A 21,168-nucleotide genomic window follows, 5' to 3' on the forward strand; every position below is an offset into this window, starting at 1 on the left:
CGACATAACAAAAAAAAAAAATGGTGTCTTTGCAGGTCAAGATCACGCCGGAGGTGACCTCCCGGTGCGTGAACCGGGCCATCATCGCCGAGCTGGTGCGCCTCTACCGGGAGTCCGACCTCGGAATGCGCCTCCCGGCCTACGACGGCCGCAAGAGCCTCTACACCGCGGGCGCCCTCCCGTTCGACGCGCGCGAGTTCGTCGTGCGCCTCACCGACGAAGACAGCGGCACCGGCGTCCCCCCACGGTACGCACCAGCATTTGACATTTCTTGTCCCACGCCCTCCTCCTTGATGGCGGCTCATGTCTTACTGTTGGCCTGGCCGACGACGTTGCTGCAGCGAGAGGGAGTACAGGGTCGCCATCAAGTTCGCCGCGCGCGCCGACCTCCACCACCTCCGGCAGTTCATCGCCGGCCGGCAGGCCGACGCGCCGCAGGAGGCCGTCCAGGTCCTCGACATCGTCCTCCGGGAGCTCGCCAGCCAGAGGTATTCACTCAACCGCCGCCTGCATTCAAATTAGAACGGCACGCATCACCCATTGCACCTTCATTCAAGCTTGTTGGATTGGATGGAGCTGAGCTGATGGTGCCTCCTGTGCAATGCCAGGTACGTGGCGATAGGGCGGTCGTTCTACTCGCCGGACATAAGGAGGCCGCAGCGGCTCGGCGACGGCCTGCAGTCGTGGTGCGGGTTCTACCAGAGCCTCCGGCCGACACAGATGGGGCTGTCGCTCAACATCGGTGAGATGAGATGCTCGAATATCTGGTGGCCTCATGCATGTGATCTCCTGCCCTTGTCCTGTGCTTGCTGCTTGCTTACATGGTGATTGACGTTGATGCCAGACATGTCGTCCACAGCGTTCATCGAGGCGCTGCCGGTGATCGACTTCGTGGCCCAGATACTAGGGAAGGATGTCATGTCAAGGCCATTGTCGGATGCAAACAGAATTAAGGTAAATTGTCGCTGTGGGGAACAAAGGAAACTGGCATACTACTGCAGCGGCCATGTACCAGCTGCTATTTGCTTGCTATTGGTTACAGGCTATTAGCTGGTTCATTCATGTCCTTTTGATTGTGCCGCATTGCCTAACGAAGAAATTTTCCTAAATGCCAAGCAGATCAAGAAAGCGTTGCGGGGCGTCAAAGTCGAAGTTACTCACCGGGAAAATGTAAGGCGGAAGTACCGCATTTCGGGGGTGACAGCACAACCAACTCATGAACTCATGTAAGTTTAGATTCTACTTCATTCCGTTGCTCTGATGTACTACCATTGTTTGGCACTAAGCTTTTCAGCAAGCACAAAGGCTAATAGCACGCCCTCTTGATTCGTAATCTAAGCCTACCCTAAAACTCAAACTGCGTACTTCTATACATTGATTGGATCTAAGCAGTAATTAGAGTGAGCCTAAATGTATATACATGGGAGCCTGATTGCTAAAAATGTGCCCAACTGTGGTTGATTTTGCTTCTTTTGACAGCTTCCCAATCGACGATCAAATGAATATGAAGTCTGTCGTAGAGTATTTCAAGGAAATGTATGGGTTTACTATTCAGCAATCACATCTTCCTTGCCTTATGGTTGGCAACCAAAAGAAGGCAAACTATCTACCAATGGAGGTAAGCTCAGCAAATCACAAGTACAGTTACCCGGCCAATTTGTATATTGCAATGTATTTTTACTTCCTCGGTACAAATTGTAATGCTAGTATCAGTGTTAAATAGATTGATTGTGTTCTTGTGACTTTTCTTACCAGGCCTGCAAGATTGTTGAGGGTCAGAGATACACAAAGAGGTTGAATGAAAAGCAGATCACATCACTGCTAAAGGTTACATGCCAAAGGCCTAGAGAAAAGGAAATGGATATTCTACAGGTCCAGAGTTTTCTCCTAATCGTATGAATACATGCCTATACATTTACATGTTATGCGCTAGGGTTTTGTTCCAACAAAACTGATGGTCTCGTTGAACAAGTCCTGTGCATTGCTGGACATGCATGCAGCATGCTCAAGCTCATTAATTGTCCTATCCTCAAGTGTTTGTTTTTATTTGCCTGTGGTCCAAACTTCCCATGCAATGCATGCTACTAGGGTTTTTCTTTAATGGAAGAATTTTGTTGATCAACACTGTTGTTAAATCAGCTCAGGTTGCTAAATGAATTTGTTTTCAGACAGTTCATCAAAACGGATATGACCAAGATCCTTACGCAAAGGAATTTGGGATCAACATAAGTGAGAAGCTAACATCCGTTGAAGCGCGCGTCCTTCCTGCACCTTGGGTAGAATTATGATTGTGCAGTGTTATTCTTGTCTATAGTTAGCTGACACTCTTTGCTAATAATGTGGGACATGGTTTTTTGTGCATTACAGCTGAAATATCATGATGCTGGAAAGGAAAAGGAGTGCCTGCCACAGGTTGGTCAATGGAACATGGTGAACAAGGTTAGGTTCTATTTTTGCAGCAGTTGCACGCCTCATGTCCTATTTATCATGGTGCTGATCACACTTTGTTTACAAATAAAATAAACTCACCTTTTTCAGAAAGTGATCAACGGGGGCAAGGTAAGCCACTGGGCTTGTATAAACTTCTCGAGGAGTGTTCAAGAAACAACTGCACGCGGATTCTGCCAAGAGTTGGCACAAATGTGTCAAATTTCGGGCATGGTAGTGTAACCCTCATTTCTGATAATTTTTGACACAGCCGAGAGGCCTTTGTAAATTTTCATGCGTACCATGTTGTTTAGTTTGATCTCCGCTGTTATTGCAGGAATTCAACAGTGAACCTGTGCTTCCAATATATTCAGCTAGACCAGATCAAGTAGCGAAGGCACTAAAGCATGTGTATAATGTAGCACTACACAAACTCAAGGGTAAAGAACTTGAGCTTCTTTTGGCCATCCTACCAGACAATAATGGAGCTTTATATGGTAAGTGCCAATCATGCTAATTACTCTGTGTATTTTCTTTTCTTCTGAATTCTCTTATATTTTGTTAAATCATAACTCTATTTTTGCAGGTGACATCAAACGTATCTGTGAAACCGATTTGGGATTAATATCTCAATGTTGCTTAACGAAACATGTTTTTAAGATCAGCAAGCAGTATTTGGCAAATGTCTCGCTTAAAATCAATGTTAAGGTACTTATTTACTTTATCACCTTATTTTACATCTAATGTACTGTAGACCAATAATCTACTCCCTCCGTCCCATAATATAAGAACGTCCCATAATATAAGAACGTTCTTATATTATGGGACGGAGGGAGTAGTAATTTGCTACCATGCTAATTTATTACATCTTGATGTGATTAAATTCAGATGGGAGGAAGGAACACCGTGCTCGTGGATGCGCTAAGTTGGAGGATTCCGTTGGTCAGTGACATACCAACTATTATATTTGGCGCAGATGTAACTCATCCTGAAACCGGGGAGGACTCTAGTCCATCCATTGCCGCAGTAAGTCTTGGAGACTTGCTCTGCTTATTCCACATCACTATGCATTGCCCTTTTCTAATTAGCTGCTTGCAGGTTGTGGCTTCTCAAGACTGGCCGGAAGTTACAAAATATGCTGGATTGGTGTGTGCACAGGCACACCGACAAGAGCTCATTCAGGACCTTTACAAGACATGGCATGACCCTCAGAGAGGCACAGTAACAGGAGGCATGGTCAGGTATTTATCAAGAAACACTTTTTGAAAACTAGTAAAATAACTTTTTTAATCAGATACATGATATATTTATTTTGCTGTGCAGGGAACTCTTAATATCCTTCAGGAAGGCCACGGGACAGAAACCACAGAGAATAATTTTCTATCGGTAAGCTAGTACAAAAGTTAAAAGATACTCCCTCCATCCGAAAATATTTGTCATCAAAATAAATAAAAGGGATGTATCTAGACGTATTTTAGTTTTAGATACATCTCTTTTCATCCATTTTGATGACAAGTATTCCCGGACGGAGGGAGTAATAGATAGTCTCCGTTTCAAAAAAAAAAAGATAATAGATAGTCAAACACAAAAATGTTTAGGTTTGGCATCTTTTGTCAAGCAGAGTAAAAAACATTTTCAAGGCTTTTTTATGTGGCAATTAAACTAGCTTATCTGGTAACTTTATTAATTAAGACTATCTTTCATCCAGGGATGGCGTTAGTGAAGGCCAGTTCTACCAAGTTCTCCTTTATGAGTTGGATGCTATCCGTAAGGTAGGTATACACTTGTATTTTCTTATGTAGATCTTCTAACTATTTCAGCAGACTTGTCTAACAAATGCTTTCTTCTAGGCTTGTGCATCCCTAGAACCAAATTACCAACCTCCTGTAACGTTTGTGGTGGTTCAAAAGCGTCACCATACAAGACTGTTTGCAAACAATCACAAAGACAGAAGTAGTATGGACAAAAGTGGAAATATTTTGCCTGGTAATCATCTATTCATGACATCCATATGTTTTAAGCTATGGGATGTACTGCACACTATAGGTCAACTAATGTGTTGTGAACTTTTTGGTATTTTGACTGATTTTATGTAATACCCCTCTGATCCATATTAATTGTCACTGATTTAGTAGATAGTTTTTTAAATCAGCGACAATTAATATGGATCGGAGGGAGAACAAACTTTTCATGATATGCATTCATAACCACAGTTTGTTGAAACTATTGAAGCACAACTGAGTAAGCTAAATATTTGTCAGAAAGGAAATTTGGGCGTGCTCATTGTAGGACACTATTTTTGTTTTGTGTGTATAAGATATTGTATGTCTGTATGTAATATGTATTTCCATTGTCTTGGTAATACAATGACTAATTGCTTGGGAAAAATTACAGGAACTGTTGTTGATTCGAAGATATGCCACCCAACGGAGTTTGATTTCTACCTCTGTAGTCACGCTGGAATCCAGGTAAGAATATTGTACTGGTCCTTGCTGAAGGCTGACATACACTGAATTTGTCGTTGCTCTGGTCCCGTGCCTTTGTGGTCAAGCATTTGAATAGACTTGGTATTCTCTTTTCAACAAAGCTCTCACTGCGCTTAGGTACCTAGCAGAGGAGACATGGTAAAAAGAATAAACTAACTGATAGTATGCCAAAAATTTAGACCATGTGAATGTACAAACACATAAAACTTCCACTTCTTTTGGGAAAAGCTTGTACTGTACCTGCAAAAGTGCTGTACTAGAAGTATGGGAATATTTACCCCAGATTCTCCACCCTCTTGTGATTGACGAAATGACTGATGTGTGAGTTCTCTCACCAGGGAACAAGTAGGCCAGCTCACTACCATGTCCTCTGGGATGAGAACAACTTCTCAGCAGACGAAATGCAGACGTTGACAAACAACCTTTGCTACACGTACGGCATGCCTATGTTTTGTCTCTTGCTCTTCACACTTGGATCTTCTAAGAACTGTCTGATCTGAAAATTTTATGCTGATTTTGCAGTTACGCACGGTGCACGCGCTCTGTTTCCGTCGGTATGTTCTTCTGTACTAGCTGAAACATTCTCCAGCTTTGTTTATTTACAAACATCGTGAGTTCACATACCTATGTCACAAATCTGATCCGTGGTGTCTTTGTCTTTGCTGCTCCAACAGTCCCACCTGCATATTACGCGCATCTGGCCGCGTTCCGGGCGCGGTTCTACATGGAGCCGGAGCTGTCGGAGAACCACACGTCGAAGAGCTCCAGTGGCACGAATGGTACCTCCGTGAAGCCTTTGCCCGCTGTGAAAGAGAAGGTGAAGAGGGTGATGTTCTACTGTTGACAAAGGGGCTAGTTTTAACTACTCACAGTTATGTGCCTAACACTGTAGAATTTAGCAGTAGATGTTAGGTTAGCTTTCTCCCGGAAAGGAAGAGAAGAAGATCATTTCTGCATTTTGGACCCTGAACAATCTCTCGACTACCTCTGTAAAGTACTGTGAAAGCATGTATAATAGTAGTTCTTGCTTGGGCCAGATGTTATCCAGTTCCTGAGCAGTAATGTAATTCACCAGCAGACTTGGATGCTTCTGACCAGTGCATCTGATATAATTGCTCTGATGCTTTCCCTTGACAACAAAACTAAACATCTTCATACTCTCTCCGTCCCAAAATAAGTGTCTCAACCTTAATACAAATTTGTACTAAAGTTAGTACAAATCTGAGACACTTATTTTGGGACGGAGGGAGTAGAGCATAACCAACAAGTATAGATGTAAGATTGAGCTTGCACTACTTCATGACTTTCTTTATTTGTGTCATAATGAAAGTTACTCCCTCTGGTCCGGTGTGTAGGGCTCATAGCTCAAGCACCATGACCAAGGTAGAAGAGGATTGGGCATTGTTTCCTCCAATCAGGCCCTTAAATTAATTAGACATGCATACATCAAGTTCAAAAAAGAAAAGAAAACGTGCATGCATTGGTCAAACCGTTGCATGCACAATAACGAGAGAGGGGATGTGTGCAGCTAGGAGTTAATATTGGGGAGAGAAAGGGCCAGCTCACAGAATTAATTAGGCCAATTAAATGCTAATAGGCCTTATTTGAACAAATAGATATTGCTAGTACAGCTGATGGCTATATGATGTTGCCATGTCATTTATAGCCAAGCTTATAGACGGTAAGTATAATAATTAGATATAAAAATATGCTACTTTATTAATACATGGCCCACTTTTCACTCTCACATAGTGCCTAGGAGCACATGCTACAACCGGCTCTTATTCTGTAGCCGGCTCCTCTTCTCTTTCCTCCATGTCAGCAAAAAAATACTCCCTCCGTTCCTAAATATAAGTCATTGTAGAGATTCCACTATGAACCACATATGGATGTATATAGATGCTCCGTATGTAGTCCATATTGAAAACTATACAAAGATTTATATTTAGGAACGGAGGAAGTAATATTTTAAATCTTATAGCCTGCTTATATAAGCTTACTGTACTTGCTCTAACACACCGGACCGGAGGGAGTACCTGTCATTGAAATATCCATACAAAATGAAGTTAATAAGCAGTAGTAGCAGGTTACCTTCATGAAAAAGAAAACTTATCAGTTTATAGTGTGTCATTCTGATTTTCTTCCACATAAGTACTACCAAAATTATGAAATGAACAAAGCAACCAAAATGCAAATACAACCAGAAGCTGATATATCATCACCAGCTACAAGCCTTGAATTTTGCCTCGTATGGTAAACATAATTCTTAATAACCTGCTGAACAACCTGAACTAGCATTCTGTAACTCGCGGATGAACTTACAAGAGATAGTTTTAAGATGTTGGGAGGCAGGCAACTTATGTGATCTCCTGAACAACCTGCTGAAGATAATGCTGGTCAGTTCAGGCTGAAATCTATCAGCAGCTAGTCGATTAAACGACCAATGTCATACTGTCTCATCATAAGATTACAAATGGCGACACTAGAATTTGATACATTATCACTCGTGTCAAGGCACATATTAGCCCATAGGTATATTCACCTGCAACAGAAAATAGGTGAAAGATACTAATGGCTTGGTAACTAACCTGCATTTCTTCGTTTCCAGAAATGTATATCGTTTCATTGTTGGAGTTAATAAACAATAATTTGACAAGTATCGCTGAAAAAAGTTCAAACAAATTAATACTAACAGATAGAAGAGGTGGCTCGCAAACGAATCAATAGGAAGAAACCAGCTCCACTAAGTAAACTGTGGACCATACCTGTGTCAGTTCCTGAAAGTAAGTAGTGATCGTTTCCAGAGGTCTGAATACCTCTGTTCTGAAAGTTTTAGTCCAGAGGTCTTTAGGAGGCAAAAACCAGGTGGAATTTTGAGCACCTTTTTAATTGTTAACGAACTGAGTCACCACAGCTAAACTGATCATAATATTTTTGGTAATATCAACGCGATGAACTCAGACCAACGGATCACAAGGAAAAATTACTCAGACTAATGGATGTTTTAGCTATTCCTATGTTGAAGCACTAGATGTCCAAGTGCCAACTGCCATTTTCAGAATCCCTTCACCTCGATCAAGCTGCACCCTGCATTTTTCTTGACACTGGGGTGTGCCATCTTGCTCCTTACTCTTACTGCATCCTCCCATCGACTTGCAGTTGCATACACATTAGACATGAGCAAATCCACATCAGGAATTTGGTAGCCTTGCTTGCCTATTCGTTTGGTCAGCCTTTCACTCATCTCGACATTGCCTTGAACCTTGCAAGCAGTGAGGAGTGCACCAAACAGTGGCATAGCGTCCTTGTTAATTGGTATATTGTTAATCAACTTCTCAGCTTCATCAAGTTGACCAGCACGACCTAAAAGATTGACAAGGCAACTATAATGTTCAACTCTTGGTCGTATCTGATAAACCTCCTTCATGGCACGAAACTGTTTCCGCCCTTCATCAACCAAGCCACCATGGCAACATGCACTCAGCATCCCAATGAAGGTAACGCTGTCAGGCTTAGCATTGCTTCTCTCCATATCCTCAAACAATTCGAGGGCTCTACCTGCCTGACCATTTGTGGCCAGGCCGCAGATAATGGCAGTCCAGGCCGTAGTGTCTCTGCCTTCCATTCGTTCAAAGACCTCCACTGCCTTCTCTACATGCCCACACTTGGCATACATGTCAATCAACGCAGTGCCAAGAACTGCATCAAGCTTCATCTTCTTACCTTGAGCAAACTGGTGGATCCATTCACCTTGATCAAGCGCGCCAAGATTGGCACAGCATGTCAGGAGAGTGACAACAGTGAACCTGTCTGGCACAACTTGATGCATCTGCATGTCTCGAAACAACGACAATGCCTCCACGAAGCATCCATGTTGTGCATACGCGTTGATCATAGAAGTCCACATAATTAGATCCTTCTCTGTGCACTGGTGGAAGAGTACTCTCGCCTTCTCCACTTGTCCGGCAAAGGCATATCCCGACACAAGTATAGTCCACGAAATGATGTTCCTCGACGGCATTTTTTCAAACAGCTTCACCGCCTCTTCCAAGCAGCCATTCTTCATGTACATGTCCAGCAGTGCATTCGCAACTGGGAGGCTGAACCCAGTGACTCCATCCATGTAGGCATGAATTCTCCTTCCTAAGCTCAGATCACCGGCTCTGGAGCACGCGGTGAGTGCGGTCAGCAACGTCACCCTATCGGGTGTGAGACCGCCCTTCTCCATCTCCTCAGCCAAAGCAACCGCTTCTCTGTTTCGGCCACGTCTGACATAGCACCTGATCATCATATTCCACACGACCAGCGCCCTCTGCGGCATTTCATCGAACACCTTCCGCGCGACTTCAGGGCGGTCCACCATCGTGTACATGTCCATGAGCGAGCTCGCGGTGTAGGCATCCCACCGGAAACCGGTCTTCAGGGCCGCAGCGTGCGCCTTGCGCCCCTCGACCGGTAGCTTGAGGGCACCGATGGCCCTGAGCACGAACGGGTAGGTGAAGCTGTCGGCCACGAGGCCGCGCCCGCGGAGGTCGTAGTAGACCGCCATGACATCGGCGTAGCTGCTGCGCCTCGCGAGGGTCCTGATGAGCAGGTTGCATTCGCGCAGCGGCATGCCGCGGTGGCGCGCCGTCGCCATCCTGGGCGTGTGGCGGCGACGCGGGACGCGTGGAGGCGCGCGCGGGCCGGCCAAGATGGAAGACTTTTAGTAGCCAGGTGCCGTGTACAGATAGCAGTGAGCGATAAGAAGCCCCCGCGGAGTTGGGAGAAACGATGGCTCCTGAGATGGGTGAGCGGGTGGCCGTCGTGGTGGGAGGGAGCGTAGCGGGCTTGGCCTGCGCGCACGCGGCGGCGGGGGCGGGGTGGAAGGCGGTGGTGTTGGAGAAGGCGGCGGGCCCGGCGGCCGGAGGCGGCACGGGCGCCGGGCTGGGCCTGGATGCGCAGTCTATGGAGACCCTCGCCCGCTGGATCCCCGGGTGGGGTCTCGACGCGGCCACGCTGCCGCTCGCCGTCGACCTGGTAAGCCCGTCCGTCCTCCCCGGTAAATCGCAAGCTTGGCTTTTTTTATTATCGCAGCTTGGCTTCTTCCTTGTTTTCCTTGTGGGCATAGGTTGAGTACCCCTGCTGCTGCCGCAGAACATGGCAACGGACAGCGAGACGAAGGCGGCGCGGACGCTGACGAGGGACGAGGGGTTCAACTTCCGCGCGGCGCACTGGGGCGAGCTGCACCGGCGGCTTCACGAGGCTCCGCCGGCCGCGGTGACCGTGCACTGGGGCCACCAGTTCCTTTCGTTCGAGGTTTCGGACACGGACGGCGATGGTGGCAAACGCGGCGGGGTAGTCGCGACGGCTCGCGTGCTCAGAACCGGTGAAACGGTGGAGGTCGCTGGGGATTTGCTGGTCGCAGCGGATGGCTGCACTTCGTCGATCCGCCGGCGCTTCCTCCCTGCCCTCAAGCTCAGGTGAGTTATAAATCTGTTTGACGCTTATGGCCAGACAACAATTTAGGAGGCAACAAACAATTTCACATATGAACATTACATCGAATATTTTCAGTAGTTGATCAGCTCGCTTTTAGGACATTAGTTCATCACGGACGACACCATTTCTTGTTCTTGCGGCCAATGTGCAGGTACTCCGGGTACTGCGCATGGCGTGGCGTGTTCGATTTCACCGGGAAGGAAAGCTCCGACATCATCACCGGCATCCGAAGAGCGTACCCAGAGCTCGGCAGCTGCCTGTACTTCGATCTGGCCGAAAAGACTCACGCCGTGCTCTACGAGTTGCCCGGGAACAGACTGAACTGGCTCTGGTACATCAACGGCCCAGAGCCAGAGCTCACGGTAATGGCGATCCCTTGTCTGCTTGTCCAGTTGCTAAACCGTGATGACGTGTTTCTCTGACGGACTGGGTGATCGGTCGGGCTGTGACTCATTAACAGGGGAGCTCGGTGACGATGAAGGTGAGCGACGCCACGCTGGCAGGGATGCAGGAGGACGCCGAGCGCGTCTGGTCGCCGGAGCTGGCGCGGCTGATCAGGGAAACGGCAGAACCGTTCGTGAACGTGATCTACGACGCGGACCCGCTGCCGCGGCTGTCGTGGGCGGGCGGCAGCGTGGCACTGGTCGGCGACGCGGCGCACCCGACCACGCCGCACGGGCTGCGGAGCACCAACATGTCCGTCCATGACGCCCGCGTGCTCGGGGAGTGCCTCGGGAGGTGGGGGGAGACGCCGCCGCCACGCGCTCTGGACGAGTACGAGGCCGCGCGGCTGCCGGTCGTGGCGGCGCAGGTGCTGCACGCCCGCAGGCTCGGGCGGCTCAAACAGGGCCTGCCGGTGGAGGACGGTGACACGGGGGCGTTCGACGCGAGGGCGGCGACGGTGGAGGAGGCTTTGCAGCTGCGGCAGAGGGGCATGCCGTATTTTGGCGGCGCGCCAACTGTAGATGGCGGTAGTTTGTGAATTAGTACTACTGAATTGTTACGCTGAACCTGCTGTTATCTTTTTTCCATGGTAATAAGTGTCTCATATAAAGATCATAATAGTAGTAGAAGTCATGTAACATTGATATGACAAAACTGAAAAGACAGTAGAACGTTAGCCTTTACAAAAGAAACATCGGCCAGAAAGAAAAGAAATTGCAATTAAGAAAAAAAAATCTTTGAGCTTGACACCAATGCATGTCACATGCCTCTGGTACCACCACAACATCCACCAAAGGAAAAATAATAATGACGGATCGCTCCTGGATTAGGGGGTGCTCATTGCTCAGCACATCGGGCACTGGTCCTTTGGGCTGGGCCGAGGAGCCCCTAAACCCATCATCTGGTGGGCCTCGTTCGTATGGTCCAAGAATGACAGAAAGGAATGATCCGAAGACTTTGTGTATAGTACAAGATCTTTAGGTAGTCCAAGACATATTTACCCCCAGATTCAACCGGCTTATTTGTAAACCCTAGGCACCCTGGCGTCTATATAAACCGAGGTACCAGATATCGGTGTCAAAACCGGCGGATCTCAGGTAGGGGGTCCCGAATGTGGATCTTGGATCGATGGGGAACAAGGAACGTGGGACATGATATTTACCCAGTTTCGGGCTCTCTCTAAGAGGTAATACCCTACGTCCGACTTGATTATATTGCTTGTGTATATGGGTGAAAGTGCTAGTTATCGACTAGAGGGGGGGGGGTGAATAGGCGATTTTTATCAAAGTCTTAAAAACGTGGAAGTTTCGAAGACAGACAATAGAAATGACCTAATTGATATGCAGCGGAAGATAAACTACAACAAGCAAGCCATAGTCAAGTATGCAATACTGAACGTACAAAGACTAATAGCAGCTAGGTAGTAAGGATCAGGATGGAAGATAGTATGAAGCCAATCAACGATAGTAGTCAAGCTATGAAGTCAAACAGATAAAACAAATAAGCAATGACTTCACGAAGACAAACTCAAAGTAAAGGAGGGAGGGATAGAACCAGTCACTTGTTGAAGACACAGGATTTGTTGGACCAGTTCCAGTTGCTGTGACAACTGTACGTCTGGTTAGGGAGGCTGAGATTCAACTCAGAAGACCGCGTCTTCACCTTATTCCCCTTGAGCTAAGGACACACAGTCCTCGCCCAATCACTCTGGTAAGTCTTCAAGGTAGACTTCCGAACCTTCACAGACTTCGTTCACCAGCAATCCACAATGACTCTTGGATGCTCAGAACGCGACGCCTAACCGGTAGGAGGATACACAGTCCTCAGGTGTAATAAGTGTTCAGGTCACACAGACAGAAAGACTTCAGTGATGCCTAACACTCTTTGGCACTGGGTGTTTGGGCTTTGTCCTCGCAAGGATTTCTCTCTCAAAGGCTTCGAGGTGGGTTGCTCTAAAAACGACAAAAGCCGTAAACTAACTCTGAGCAGCCACCAATTTATGGTGTAGGGGGTGGGCTATTTATAGCCACAAGGCAACCCGACCTGATATGTCCGAAATGACCCTGGGTCACTAAGGAACTGACACGTGTTCCAACGGTCAGATTTCAAACACACACGACAACTTTACTTGGGCTACAAGCAAAGCTGACTCATCCAACTCTGGATAAGATTTGCTCTCATTGTCTTCGCTCGAAAACATAGGATTTGGGTTGAGCATCACTTTAGTCACTCTGACTTTGTTCACTTGGACCCCACTTAACAGTACGGTGGTTCCTATGACTCAACAAAGAAGAGAAGGAAACAACGAAACAACTCATTCTTCGCGCTCCATAGTCTTCACTCGATGTCTTCTCATGTCATAGTCTTCAATGTGAGTATCTTCACACACCACCATTGTCTTCAATGTCTTCATACATTTTTAGGGGTCATCTCTGGTAGGTAAACCGAATCAATGAGGGACACTACCTGCATTATCCTGCAATTCTCACAAACGCATTAGTCCCTCAACCAACTTTGTCATCAATACTCCAAAACCAACTAGGGGTGGCACTAGATGCACTTACAATCTCCCCCTTTTTGGTGATTGATGACAAACTGGTTGAAGTTTTCAACGGGAAGGAAGTATGTGAAATTGTAAAGGATAGGGTATTGTCTTCATAAGTGGCAAGGGCTCCCCCTGAAGATGTGCATATAAGTAATTTGCTTTTGGAGTGCAAATGCACATGGCAGGTTGTACTTTTGGAGATCCTCTTCAACTTATGAAGATAATTCATCATGCATGAAATGATATAACTTAAAGAATGACATGCATAATGGAAAATGGACGTCTGCAGAATGATCTAAGTGCGGAATGATCTAAGTGCGGAAGTTATCATCGTACATGAAAGAGCAAATAAGTAGCAGACGACCATCGAGTTTAAGTGTTACAACTCAAAGAACGAAATGTATCAAAAGCAAGAGTTGTAAATACTAGGCAAAATACAAGCACCCGCCCATATGAACCCGCTTGAAGACTATGAAACTCATATGCTTCTCCCCCTTTTGTCAGTAATGACCAAAAAGGTTTGAAGACATAGAGCATCTACTCGTCCTCATGAGGAGTAGGTGAAGCAGTAGGGTTGTCGTTGTTGTTTGGCGGTGCAGACGAACTTGGTGCAGTGTCGATGCGTGCAGAAGTAGGGGGCGATGAAGTAGCATCGTCTTCATCATTGATCACATTGGCATTCACAGTTGCCGCAGAGGAAGAATAGTCAGAGTCTTCAAGAGATGGAGTTCTTCGTAGGACAGCATTCCGTGGAGGAGTGGAGTCAAACTTGAATCTTTCAGTGAAGCCATCATCTTGAAGACCTGCTTCAGCACTGAGGAGGGTCAAACTCTTCCATGATCGCCGACAAGTTTCGTGAGTGACAAATGCATTCTTGGTGGCAAGATTTCGAATGCGATTTACGTCCACTAAGAGGCTTTGCATTTGACGCTTGAGCCAAAAGTGATGCTTATCTTGTTTCTGATGCAGTGCCACAAGAAGTTCTCGGTCATTTAGGACACGAGAGCGCTTCCTAGGCCTTTGAGCAATTGTGCTCTCAGTAGCTTCAGTTGGCGCATGATGAGGCAGACGAGTGTTTCCAGCCATTGGATAGACACGAGTTACAGCTTGGACTCCTTCCATAGGCTGAGTGAAGCTTTGGTGTTCAGCATTTTGAAGACAAAGAGGCTTCTTGGCAGGCTCAGGGTATATGGCTTCAACTGACATATCAACCTCTGGTAGAAAGATCACATGATTGCGAGCAGAGGGCTGATAGTTGATAGTAGAGTGTAGCTTGATGAGGCGCATGGCCCATGGAGCATAGAATTTCAGGCCAAACATATCAGATCCAGACGCAGCCAGTTGACGTAGAAAGAAATCTTGTGCATTGAAGCTGATGCCATTGAGGATGTAAAAGACCGATGTCTTCATGGCTCCTTCAAGTTTTGCAGCTGATGAATGTCCTTTGATCGGCCATAGAGTCCGCCTGATGATGTGATATATGGTGCACGATAGATACTCAAGGTCATCAACAAAGAACTCCTTTGGGTATTCAGCGTCATGTGGCAATGGCTTCAGCATGCTCAACATCTGGCTCATGTTTGGTTCTGGCTTATGGAAGATGCTCTCTAGTGCATTGCGGTGGTTTTGACAACCAGGTTCATACAGTTCTTCGGGAGTGGATAGGCCTGTAAGCTCAATGATGTCAAGAACTTTGGCTTCATGATGAACATTTCTTGTCATCCACTCGAGAACCCATGTCTTTGTATCTCTGTTGTAGCCGCGAATGTGGAGGGTAGCATAGAATTGAAGCAATAGTTCTTCATTCCAATGTTCTTTGTCTGTCACAAAGCTGAGTAGACCAGCATCACGAAAGCAGTCAAGTGCTTCTTCTACGCATGACAGTCCAGCAATGGCTTCAGTGTCGAGGCGCATATGAGGGAAAATGAGCCCTTGATCATACAGAACACAGGAGTAATAGCTTCGTTGCTGATGACTCCAGAACCGATCAGATGATATTCTTGGCCTTGTGTAGGGGTTCTTGGAGCTGTCAAAGAAGGTGTTGTGGTTTTTGAAGCCATTTGCATTGAAGGACCCGACAGATGTGGCAGTACCTGGAAACATTGGCGGTCGTGGCTTTGGTTTCTGGACCTGAGGCCTATGCTCAATGTGATAGTCAAACTGAGGACCAGAGACAGTAGGCGGAGGGACCAGTACAGGCCATCTTACTGTAATTAGCTCGCCATGTTTGTAAGCTTGCTCAATTGTATAGGGCCTTGGTGGCGGAACAGGAGCAGTGGCAGCAATAGTGGCTTCAGGCTGCATAACAGAAGCTTCAGGAGCAGTTGCAACATTGACTTCTGGTATGTTGCTTGGTGTAGGCTCCACATAAGCTTCAGCCATGACTACGTCATTGGCTTCATTCGTGTTAGTGGTGACAGCCTCAACATTTTCAACCTCCACTTGATGAGCTGGAGGGTCTGGCACAGACACGTTCACGTCAGGAACAACTTCTTCAGTTATGGGGGGAGTGGGGACACGTTCTTCTTGATGTTCGTCATTGGCTGATGCAGCCGACTTGTCTTCAGCAGCTTGGGCTTCAGACACGGAGACATTCACAGTTGGAGTGGCTTCTGAAAACACTTGACGTGCAACAGGTTGGTGGTGCACTTCTCCTTCTGGAACACTCGGAAGAGGGACTTGAGGCCTTGGTCCTTTGCGAAGCCTTTGTAATACAAGCGACGCCTTTGGAGATGGTGTAGGCAGGTCCTCATCCTCTTCAACTTACACAGATGGTGTGACTTGTTGTTGTTGGGGAGTACTGGGGGAGTTTTGTTGTTGTGGGCGATCAGCCCATGATGCATCCTGAGCAATTGGCGTCAAAGGACGACCAATGCTGATGATCTCGCTGCTCATGAGAACAGGCGATGATACCACATTGTGTTCAATCTGAGGAAGAACGTCATCATCTTCAACATTGTTATGGTGACCAATGTCTTCAGCAGTGATGGGATCAACTGCTGGAATCTCTTCAGCTTCATGAGCCTCTGTGGAAGCAGGCTCATGAATAATCATACGTAGTTCTTGGTTTGCTGATGCAGGACGAACCACAGAGATGGGTTCAACAACAAGGGGCTATGTGGGAGCAGCCCGATTCTTCTTGATCTTGCGCTTCTTCTTGGAGGGAGCAGCATCAGAGGCTTCAGTGTTTTTCCTTTTTCTGGCTTCAGCCTCTGCAGCCCTCGTCTTCTTCTGTTCTGAAGCGGTTGACATGACCTTTGGCTTCGAGCCAGTCATGATGCTCGGGAAGACTATGCGAGGTTCATCTTGCTTTGATGGTGCAGATTGGACAGTCGATTTCTTCTTCTTCTTTGCAGCCATCCCGGGGTCGATGCCAGGACGACCAAGAGCCTTGCGCTTCTCAGCCTCATTGTAGGCAAGCACACACTTGTCAACCAGACTCTTCATGCGCTCCCTAGAGCCTCGAGCTTCTTCACGCTTCTTGTGAAAGGCTTCTTTGAGCTCGTGCAGCATGATCTTGAAGTTTTTGACATCTTGCACATTGAGCGTGGCCACATGCTTCTTGAACCGAGCCTTTTCAAAGTCAATCTTGTGCTTCAGTTCGACGATGCACTGAGCAATAGCTAGCTCAGAAGCAATGGCGCCATTGAAGGCGACGCTGAGGCCAATTGGAAGTTGCAAGTCATCAAAGCTGAGATTTGGTGTGTCAAACCACTCATCAATGAAGTTATGGATGATTGCCCCATCAAAGAGAGGCAAATTGTTGAAGATCTCTGCTTCTTCCTTGCTCTTGATCAGTTGCTCAAGAGCATCATCTGCAAGATCATCATCGCTGGACAGATCAATGTGCTCTTCACGCAGAATGGCAGCAGGAGTCAATGTCTAATCAGTACTCTTGATGATTTCCTTTTTCTTCTCCATCTTCTTGGAGATGCGTGATAGATCTTCAGACTGCACACTGTCTTCAGGAGGTGCAGTGGCCAGTGGCTTCGCACGTGAAGCTTTTGGAGGAACAACTGATGTTGAAGCCTTAATTTTCTTTGGCTTCTGCGGCCTTGGAGGAGCTGGGGCTTCATCAGAATCAGCATCATTATCAGAATGATCCACTTTGGCACCTTGTACCAAGATGTATGAGATGAGGCCATCAAGGTTTGAAAAGGGGACGATTCTATTTTCTTCCTCTTCACGTGTGCCGTCATCACGGGGAGCAGAGGGACCAGGATTGAAGTCTAATCCCCATGACTTCTTGTTCTCTTTTGCCGATGCCTTTGCATACTGGAAGTTGCGCTTGAAGAGATTGTCGTCACGACACCAGAGCAATGATGATGGATCGGCATTTTCAGGCTGTGGTCCATGGACCATACAAGGATAGAATTCTTGTGCAATTGCTTCAGCTTTGTTCTTGGGGGGAAGGCCTCGATAGAGAATATCACCCCAAGGGCTTTTGATCGCATTTTTCTCAGCGTACTCCTGGGTCACGAACTTGTACTTGAACCATTGTTTAGCCTAATAGCGTCGAATCCATTGGATTCGGGTCTTGCGCTGATTATAATCCTCTTCAGGATCTGTTTTGTAGATTTCTGCGAGGTCATCAGGCAAATCTTTTGATGTTCCCCCTTGACGCTGTCTGCCACCCTTCTTTACTGATTTCTCTGCAGCCATGAACTTCAAACTGAATGGCTTCAATATGTTCAAAGGCTTCAAGGGCTTTCGCTTGCTGGTCAAACAGGAACTAGCTTCAGGAGAATTAATGTGTTGCTGTAAGAATTCTGCAAACGAATGCAGACTATGAGAACCAAGGGATTCTCCCACGGACATGTACCTGTGACAACATTAGAGATGCGAGGGAAGGGTAAGAGGTCATATGCATTCTCAGAAGATTTTGAAGATAAATCAGTTTGAAGACATTGACCTCATGTTGCGAAGACATTCACTTATATGTTGAGAGTTGGTTCCAGATTTGTATGAATCCGTGAATAAGTACAAGTGAGGAATCTAACTATATATGAAGCTTAAGTGAATATACTAGGCAGTATGAGATGCAGACAGAATAGATCTAACATTGTGTAGACAGAAACCAATTTTGGTAAATAGGATGAATCATTAAGGATCAAAAAGATGGTAAAAATAGAGTTATATTTACCACACGAAGAACTGCTAGATGGGATGAATAGGAGACCGAGCAGTTCAATCCAGCGTGCCCTAACTTGGCGACGGAGGACACCTACGGCGGCGGCGGAGAGGACGATGCCCGCGGCCGGCGTGAGGACGGCGTTGGAGAAGTCGCGGCAGCTAAGCGCTTCGTCTCCGGCGTCGTCGAGAGCTAGCGGTAGCGCTAGGGTTTTGATGAGGTGGAGAGGTGGAAGAAGGTTTCCTTGACCGCAGGTGAGGGAGTCCTGGATTAGGGGGTGTCCAGATAGCCGAACTATCATCATCGACCGGACTCCAAGACTATGAAGATACAAGATTGAAGACCTCGTCCCGTGTCTGGATGGGACTTTCCTTGGCGTGGAAGGCAAGCTTGGCGATACGGATATGTAGATCTCCTACCATTGTAACCGACTCTGTTTAACCCTAGCCCTCTCCGGTGTCTATATAAACCGGATGGCTTTAGTCCGTCGGACGAACAACAATCATACCATAGGCTAGCTTCTAGGGTTTAGCCTCCTTGATCTCGTGGTAGATCTACTCTTGTAACACACATCATCAATATTAATCAAGCAGGACGTAGGGTTTTACCTCCATCAAGAGGGCCCGAACCTGGGTAAAAACATCGTGTCCCTCGTCTCCTGTTACCATCCGCCTAGACGCACAGTTCGGGACCCCCTACCCGAGATTCGCCGGTTTTGACACCGACATTGGTGCTTTCATTGAGAGTTCCTCTGTGTCGTCACCGATAGGCTCGATGGCTTCTTCGATCATCAACAACGATGCAGTCCAGGATGAGACCTTCCTCCCCGGACAGATCTTCGTATTCGGCGGCTTCGCACTGCGGGCCAATTTGCTTGGCCAGCTGGAGCCGATCGAAAGCTACGCCCCTGGCCGTCGGGTCAGATTTGGAAGTTTGAACTTCACGGCTGACATCCGCGGGGACTTGATCCTCGATGGATTCGAGCCACAACCGAGCGTGCCGCACTGTCACGACGAGCATGATTTAGCTCTGCAGTCGGACAGTATCCTGGAGGCCGCACCTGAGCCCGCTCCGATCTTCAATCCGGAGCCGGCTGCGCAGATCGAGGACGGATGGCTGGACACCGCCTCGGGGGCTGCAACCTCTACGGCGATAGAGCCGAACACTGATCTTGTCCCTCATGAAGCATGTGACTCCGAGGTGCCGGACTCCTCGCCGGACTCCGAACCTCCCGCGCCCCCTCCGGTCGAATCCGATTGGGCGCCGATCATGGAGTTCACCGCGGCGGACATCTTTCAACACTCACCTTTTGGCGACATCTTGAGTTCGCTAAAGTACCTCTCATTATCAGGAGAGCCCTGGCCGGACTACGGTCAGGACGGTTGGGATGCGGACGACGAAGAAATTCAAAGCCCACCCACGACCCACTTGGTAGCCACTGTCGATGATCTAACCGACATGCTAGACTACGACTCCGAGGACATCGACGGTATGGACGACGATGCCAGAGACGACCAAGAACCAGCGCCCACCGGGCACTGGAAAGCCACCTCTTCATATGACATATATATGGTGGATATCCCAAAGGATGGGAATGGCGAAGGAATATCGGAGGATGACCCCTCCAAGAAACATCCCAAGCGCCGGCGTCAGCGGCGCCGCTCTAAATCCCGCCACAACAAGAATGAAGATTCCGGCACCGGAGATAATAACACCCCAGATAGTGCCGAAGACAACCCACTCCAGCAAGATTCAGCACAGGAGGACGGAGACGCCAGCCCTCATGAGAGAGCAGCAGAAGAAGAGGTAGAGGATTATATGCCTCCCTCCGGAGACGAGGCAAGCCTCGACGACGACGAATTCGTCGTGCCCGAGGATCTCGTCGAACAAGAGCGTTTTAAACGCAGGCTTATGGCCATGGCAAACAGCCTCAAGAAAAAGGAGTAGCAGCTTAGAGCTGATCAAGATCTGCTTGCCGACAGATGGACTGAAGTCCTCACGGCCGAAGAGCATGAGCTCGAACGCCCCTCCAAAAGCTACCCTAAACGCAAGCTGCTCCCCCGATTAGAGGAGGAGGCGTATGAACCTGCATCACCAGCAGACAATACGGCTGACCGACCACCCCGTGGTCGCGACAGAGAGGCCTGTAGGCCCTTCACCAAAACCGTACCCCGACATCGCTCGAAAAGCACAAGGCCACAGGGGAACGCTCCGGACTTGCGGGACATATTGGAGGATAAGGCAAGACAATCAAGATCGATCTACGGATCGCGTGGGCACCCCATGACACATGACGACGGCCATCGCGCCGGACACAGTAAGTCCGGACGGGCCGAACAAAATAGACAAAACTCTCTTGAGCTCCGTCGTGATATCGCCCAGTACAGAGGCGCCGCACAACCACTATGCTTCACAGATGAAGTAATGGATCATCAAATCCCCGAAGGGTTTAAACCCGTCAATATTGAATCTTATGATGGCACAACAGACCCCGCGGTTTGGATCGAGGACTATCTCCTCCACATCCACATGGCCCGCGGTGACGATCTTCACGCCATCAAATATCTCCCACTCAAACTTAAAGGACCAGCCCGGCATTGGCTTAACAGCTTGCCAGCAGAGTCAATCGGGAGTTGGGAGGACCTGGAAGCCGC

At 47.7% G+C, this 21,168-nt stretch overlaps 3 protein-coding genes and 1 long non-coding RNA gene across 6 annotated transcripts in view; 2 read left to right on the forward strand and 2 right to left on the reverse strand.

The window, feature by feature from the left end:
• The window catches only part of LOC119335791 (protein argonaute PNH1-like), a 15,088-nt gene extending 9,083 nt beyond the window's left edge, over positions 1-6,005 (forward strand). For both annotated transcript variants that reach the window (XM_037607870.1, XM_037607869.1), the window contains 21 exons: positions 36-247; positions 342-488; positions 609-742; positions 845-954; positions 1,120-1,226; positions 1,480-1,618; positions 1,756-1,872; positions 2,169-2,276; positions 2,368-2,439; positions 2,539-2,661; positions 2,765-2,924; positions 3,014-3,135; positions 3,316-3,453; positions 3,526-3,668; positions 3,751-3,813; positions 4,136-4,199; positions 4,278-4,413; positions 4,822-4,895; positions 5,252-5,346; positions 5,436-5,467; positions 5,588-6,005. In XM_037607870.1, coding sequence (XP_037463767.1) covers positions 36-247; positions 342-488; positions 609-742; positions 845-954; positions 1,120-1,226; positions 1,480-1,618; positions 1,756-1,872; positions 2,169-2,276; positions 2,368-2,439; positions 2,539-2,661; positions 2,765-2,924; positions 3,014-3,135; positions 3,316-3,453; positions 3,526-3,668; positions 3,751-3,813; positions 4,136-4,199; positions 4,278-4,413; positions 4,822-4,895; positions 5,252-5,346; positions 5,436-5,467; positions 5,588-5,757 — 2,466 coding nt within the window. In that variant the 3' untranslated portion in view covers positions 5,758-6,005. The remainder of the gene's footprint in view (positions 1-35; positions 248-341; positions 489-608; positions 743-844; positions 955-1,119; positions 1,227-1,479; positions 1,619-1,755; positions 1,873-2,168; positions 2,277-2,367; positions 2,440-2,538; positions 2,662-2,764; positions 2,925-3,013; positions 3,136-3,315; positions 3,454-3,525; positions 3,669-3,750; positions 3,814-4,135; positions 4,200-4,277; positions 4,414-4,821; positions 4,896-5,251; positions 5,347-5,435; positions 5,468-5,587) is intronic.
• On the reverse strand, positions 4,903-5,652 carry LOC119335795. The gene is made up of 3 exons (XR_005162018.1): positions 5,538-5,652; positions 5,154-5,409; positions 4,903-5,034 (listed from the first exon to the last, which is right to left on the reverse strand). It is a non-coding gene; the product is annotated as an uncharacterized LOC119335795 (long non-coding RNA).
• Positions 6,006-7,777: 1,772 nt separating the features above from the next.
• LOC119335792 (pentatricopeptide repeat-containing protein At1g31430-like) lies at positions 7,778-9,771 on the reverse strand. The gene has a single exon (XM_037607871.1). It carries the CDS (start codon positions 9,550-9,552, stop codon positions 7,969-7,971), a length of 1,584 nt encoding a protein of 527 aa, XP_037463768.1. The 5' UTR covers positions 9,553-9,771; the 3' UTR covers positions 7,778-7,968.
• LOC119335793 (aurachin C monooxygenase/isomerase-like) lies at positions 9,666-11,453 on the forward strand. Of its 2 annotated transcripts, none has more exons than XM_037607872.1 (4): positions 9,666-9,932; positions 10,050-10,375; positions 10,546-10,756; positions 10,855-11,453. In XM_037607872.1, the coding sequence occupies exons 1-4, from the start codon at positions 9,687-9,689 to the stop codon at positions 11,374-11,376; spliced, it is 1,305 nt and encodes a 434-aa protein (XP_037463769.1). In that variant the 5' UTR covers positions 9,666-9,686; the 3' UTR covers positions 11,377-11,453. The 2 variants fall into 2 exon arrangements, with proteins under 2 accessions (XP_037463769.1, XP_037463770.1); XM_037607873.1 differs by having other exon boundaries at positions 9,811-9,932; positions 10,024-10,375.
• The last annotated feature ends 9,715 nt before the right edge of the window (positions 11,454-21,168 follow it).

The sequence above is a fragment of the Triticum dicoccoides genome, chromosome 7B (genome assembly GCF_002162155.2).
Source record: "Triticum dicoccoides isolate Atlit2015 ecotype Zavitan chromosome 7B, WEW_v2.0, whole genome shotgun sequence".
Taxonomy (NCBI): Eukaryota; Viridiplantae; Streptophyta; class Magnoliopsida; order Poales; family Poaceae; genus Triticum; species Triticum dicoccoides.

Excerpts from the sequence above, each read along its gene's own strand:
- LOC119335792 (XM_037607871.1), bottom strand. The coding sequence starts at position 9,552 with ATGGCGACGGCGCGCCACCGCGGCATGCCGCTGCGCGAATGCAACCTG.
- LOC119335793 (XM_037607872.1), top strand. The coding sequence starts at position 9,687 with ATGGCTCCTGAGATGGGTGAGCGGGTGGCCGTCGTGGTGGGAGGGAGC. Across the intron at positions 9,933-10,049 it reads TGCCGCTCGCCGTCGACCTG|AACATGGCAACGGACAGCGA; the intron begins GTAAGCCCGTCC and ends CTGCTGCCGCAG. Across the intron at positions 10,757-10,854 it reads GCCCAGAGCCAGAGCTCACG|GGGAGCTCGGTGACGATGAA; the intron begins GTAATGGCGATC and ends ACTCATTAACAG.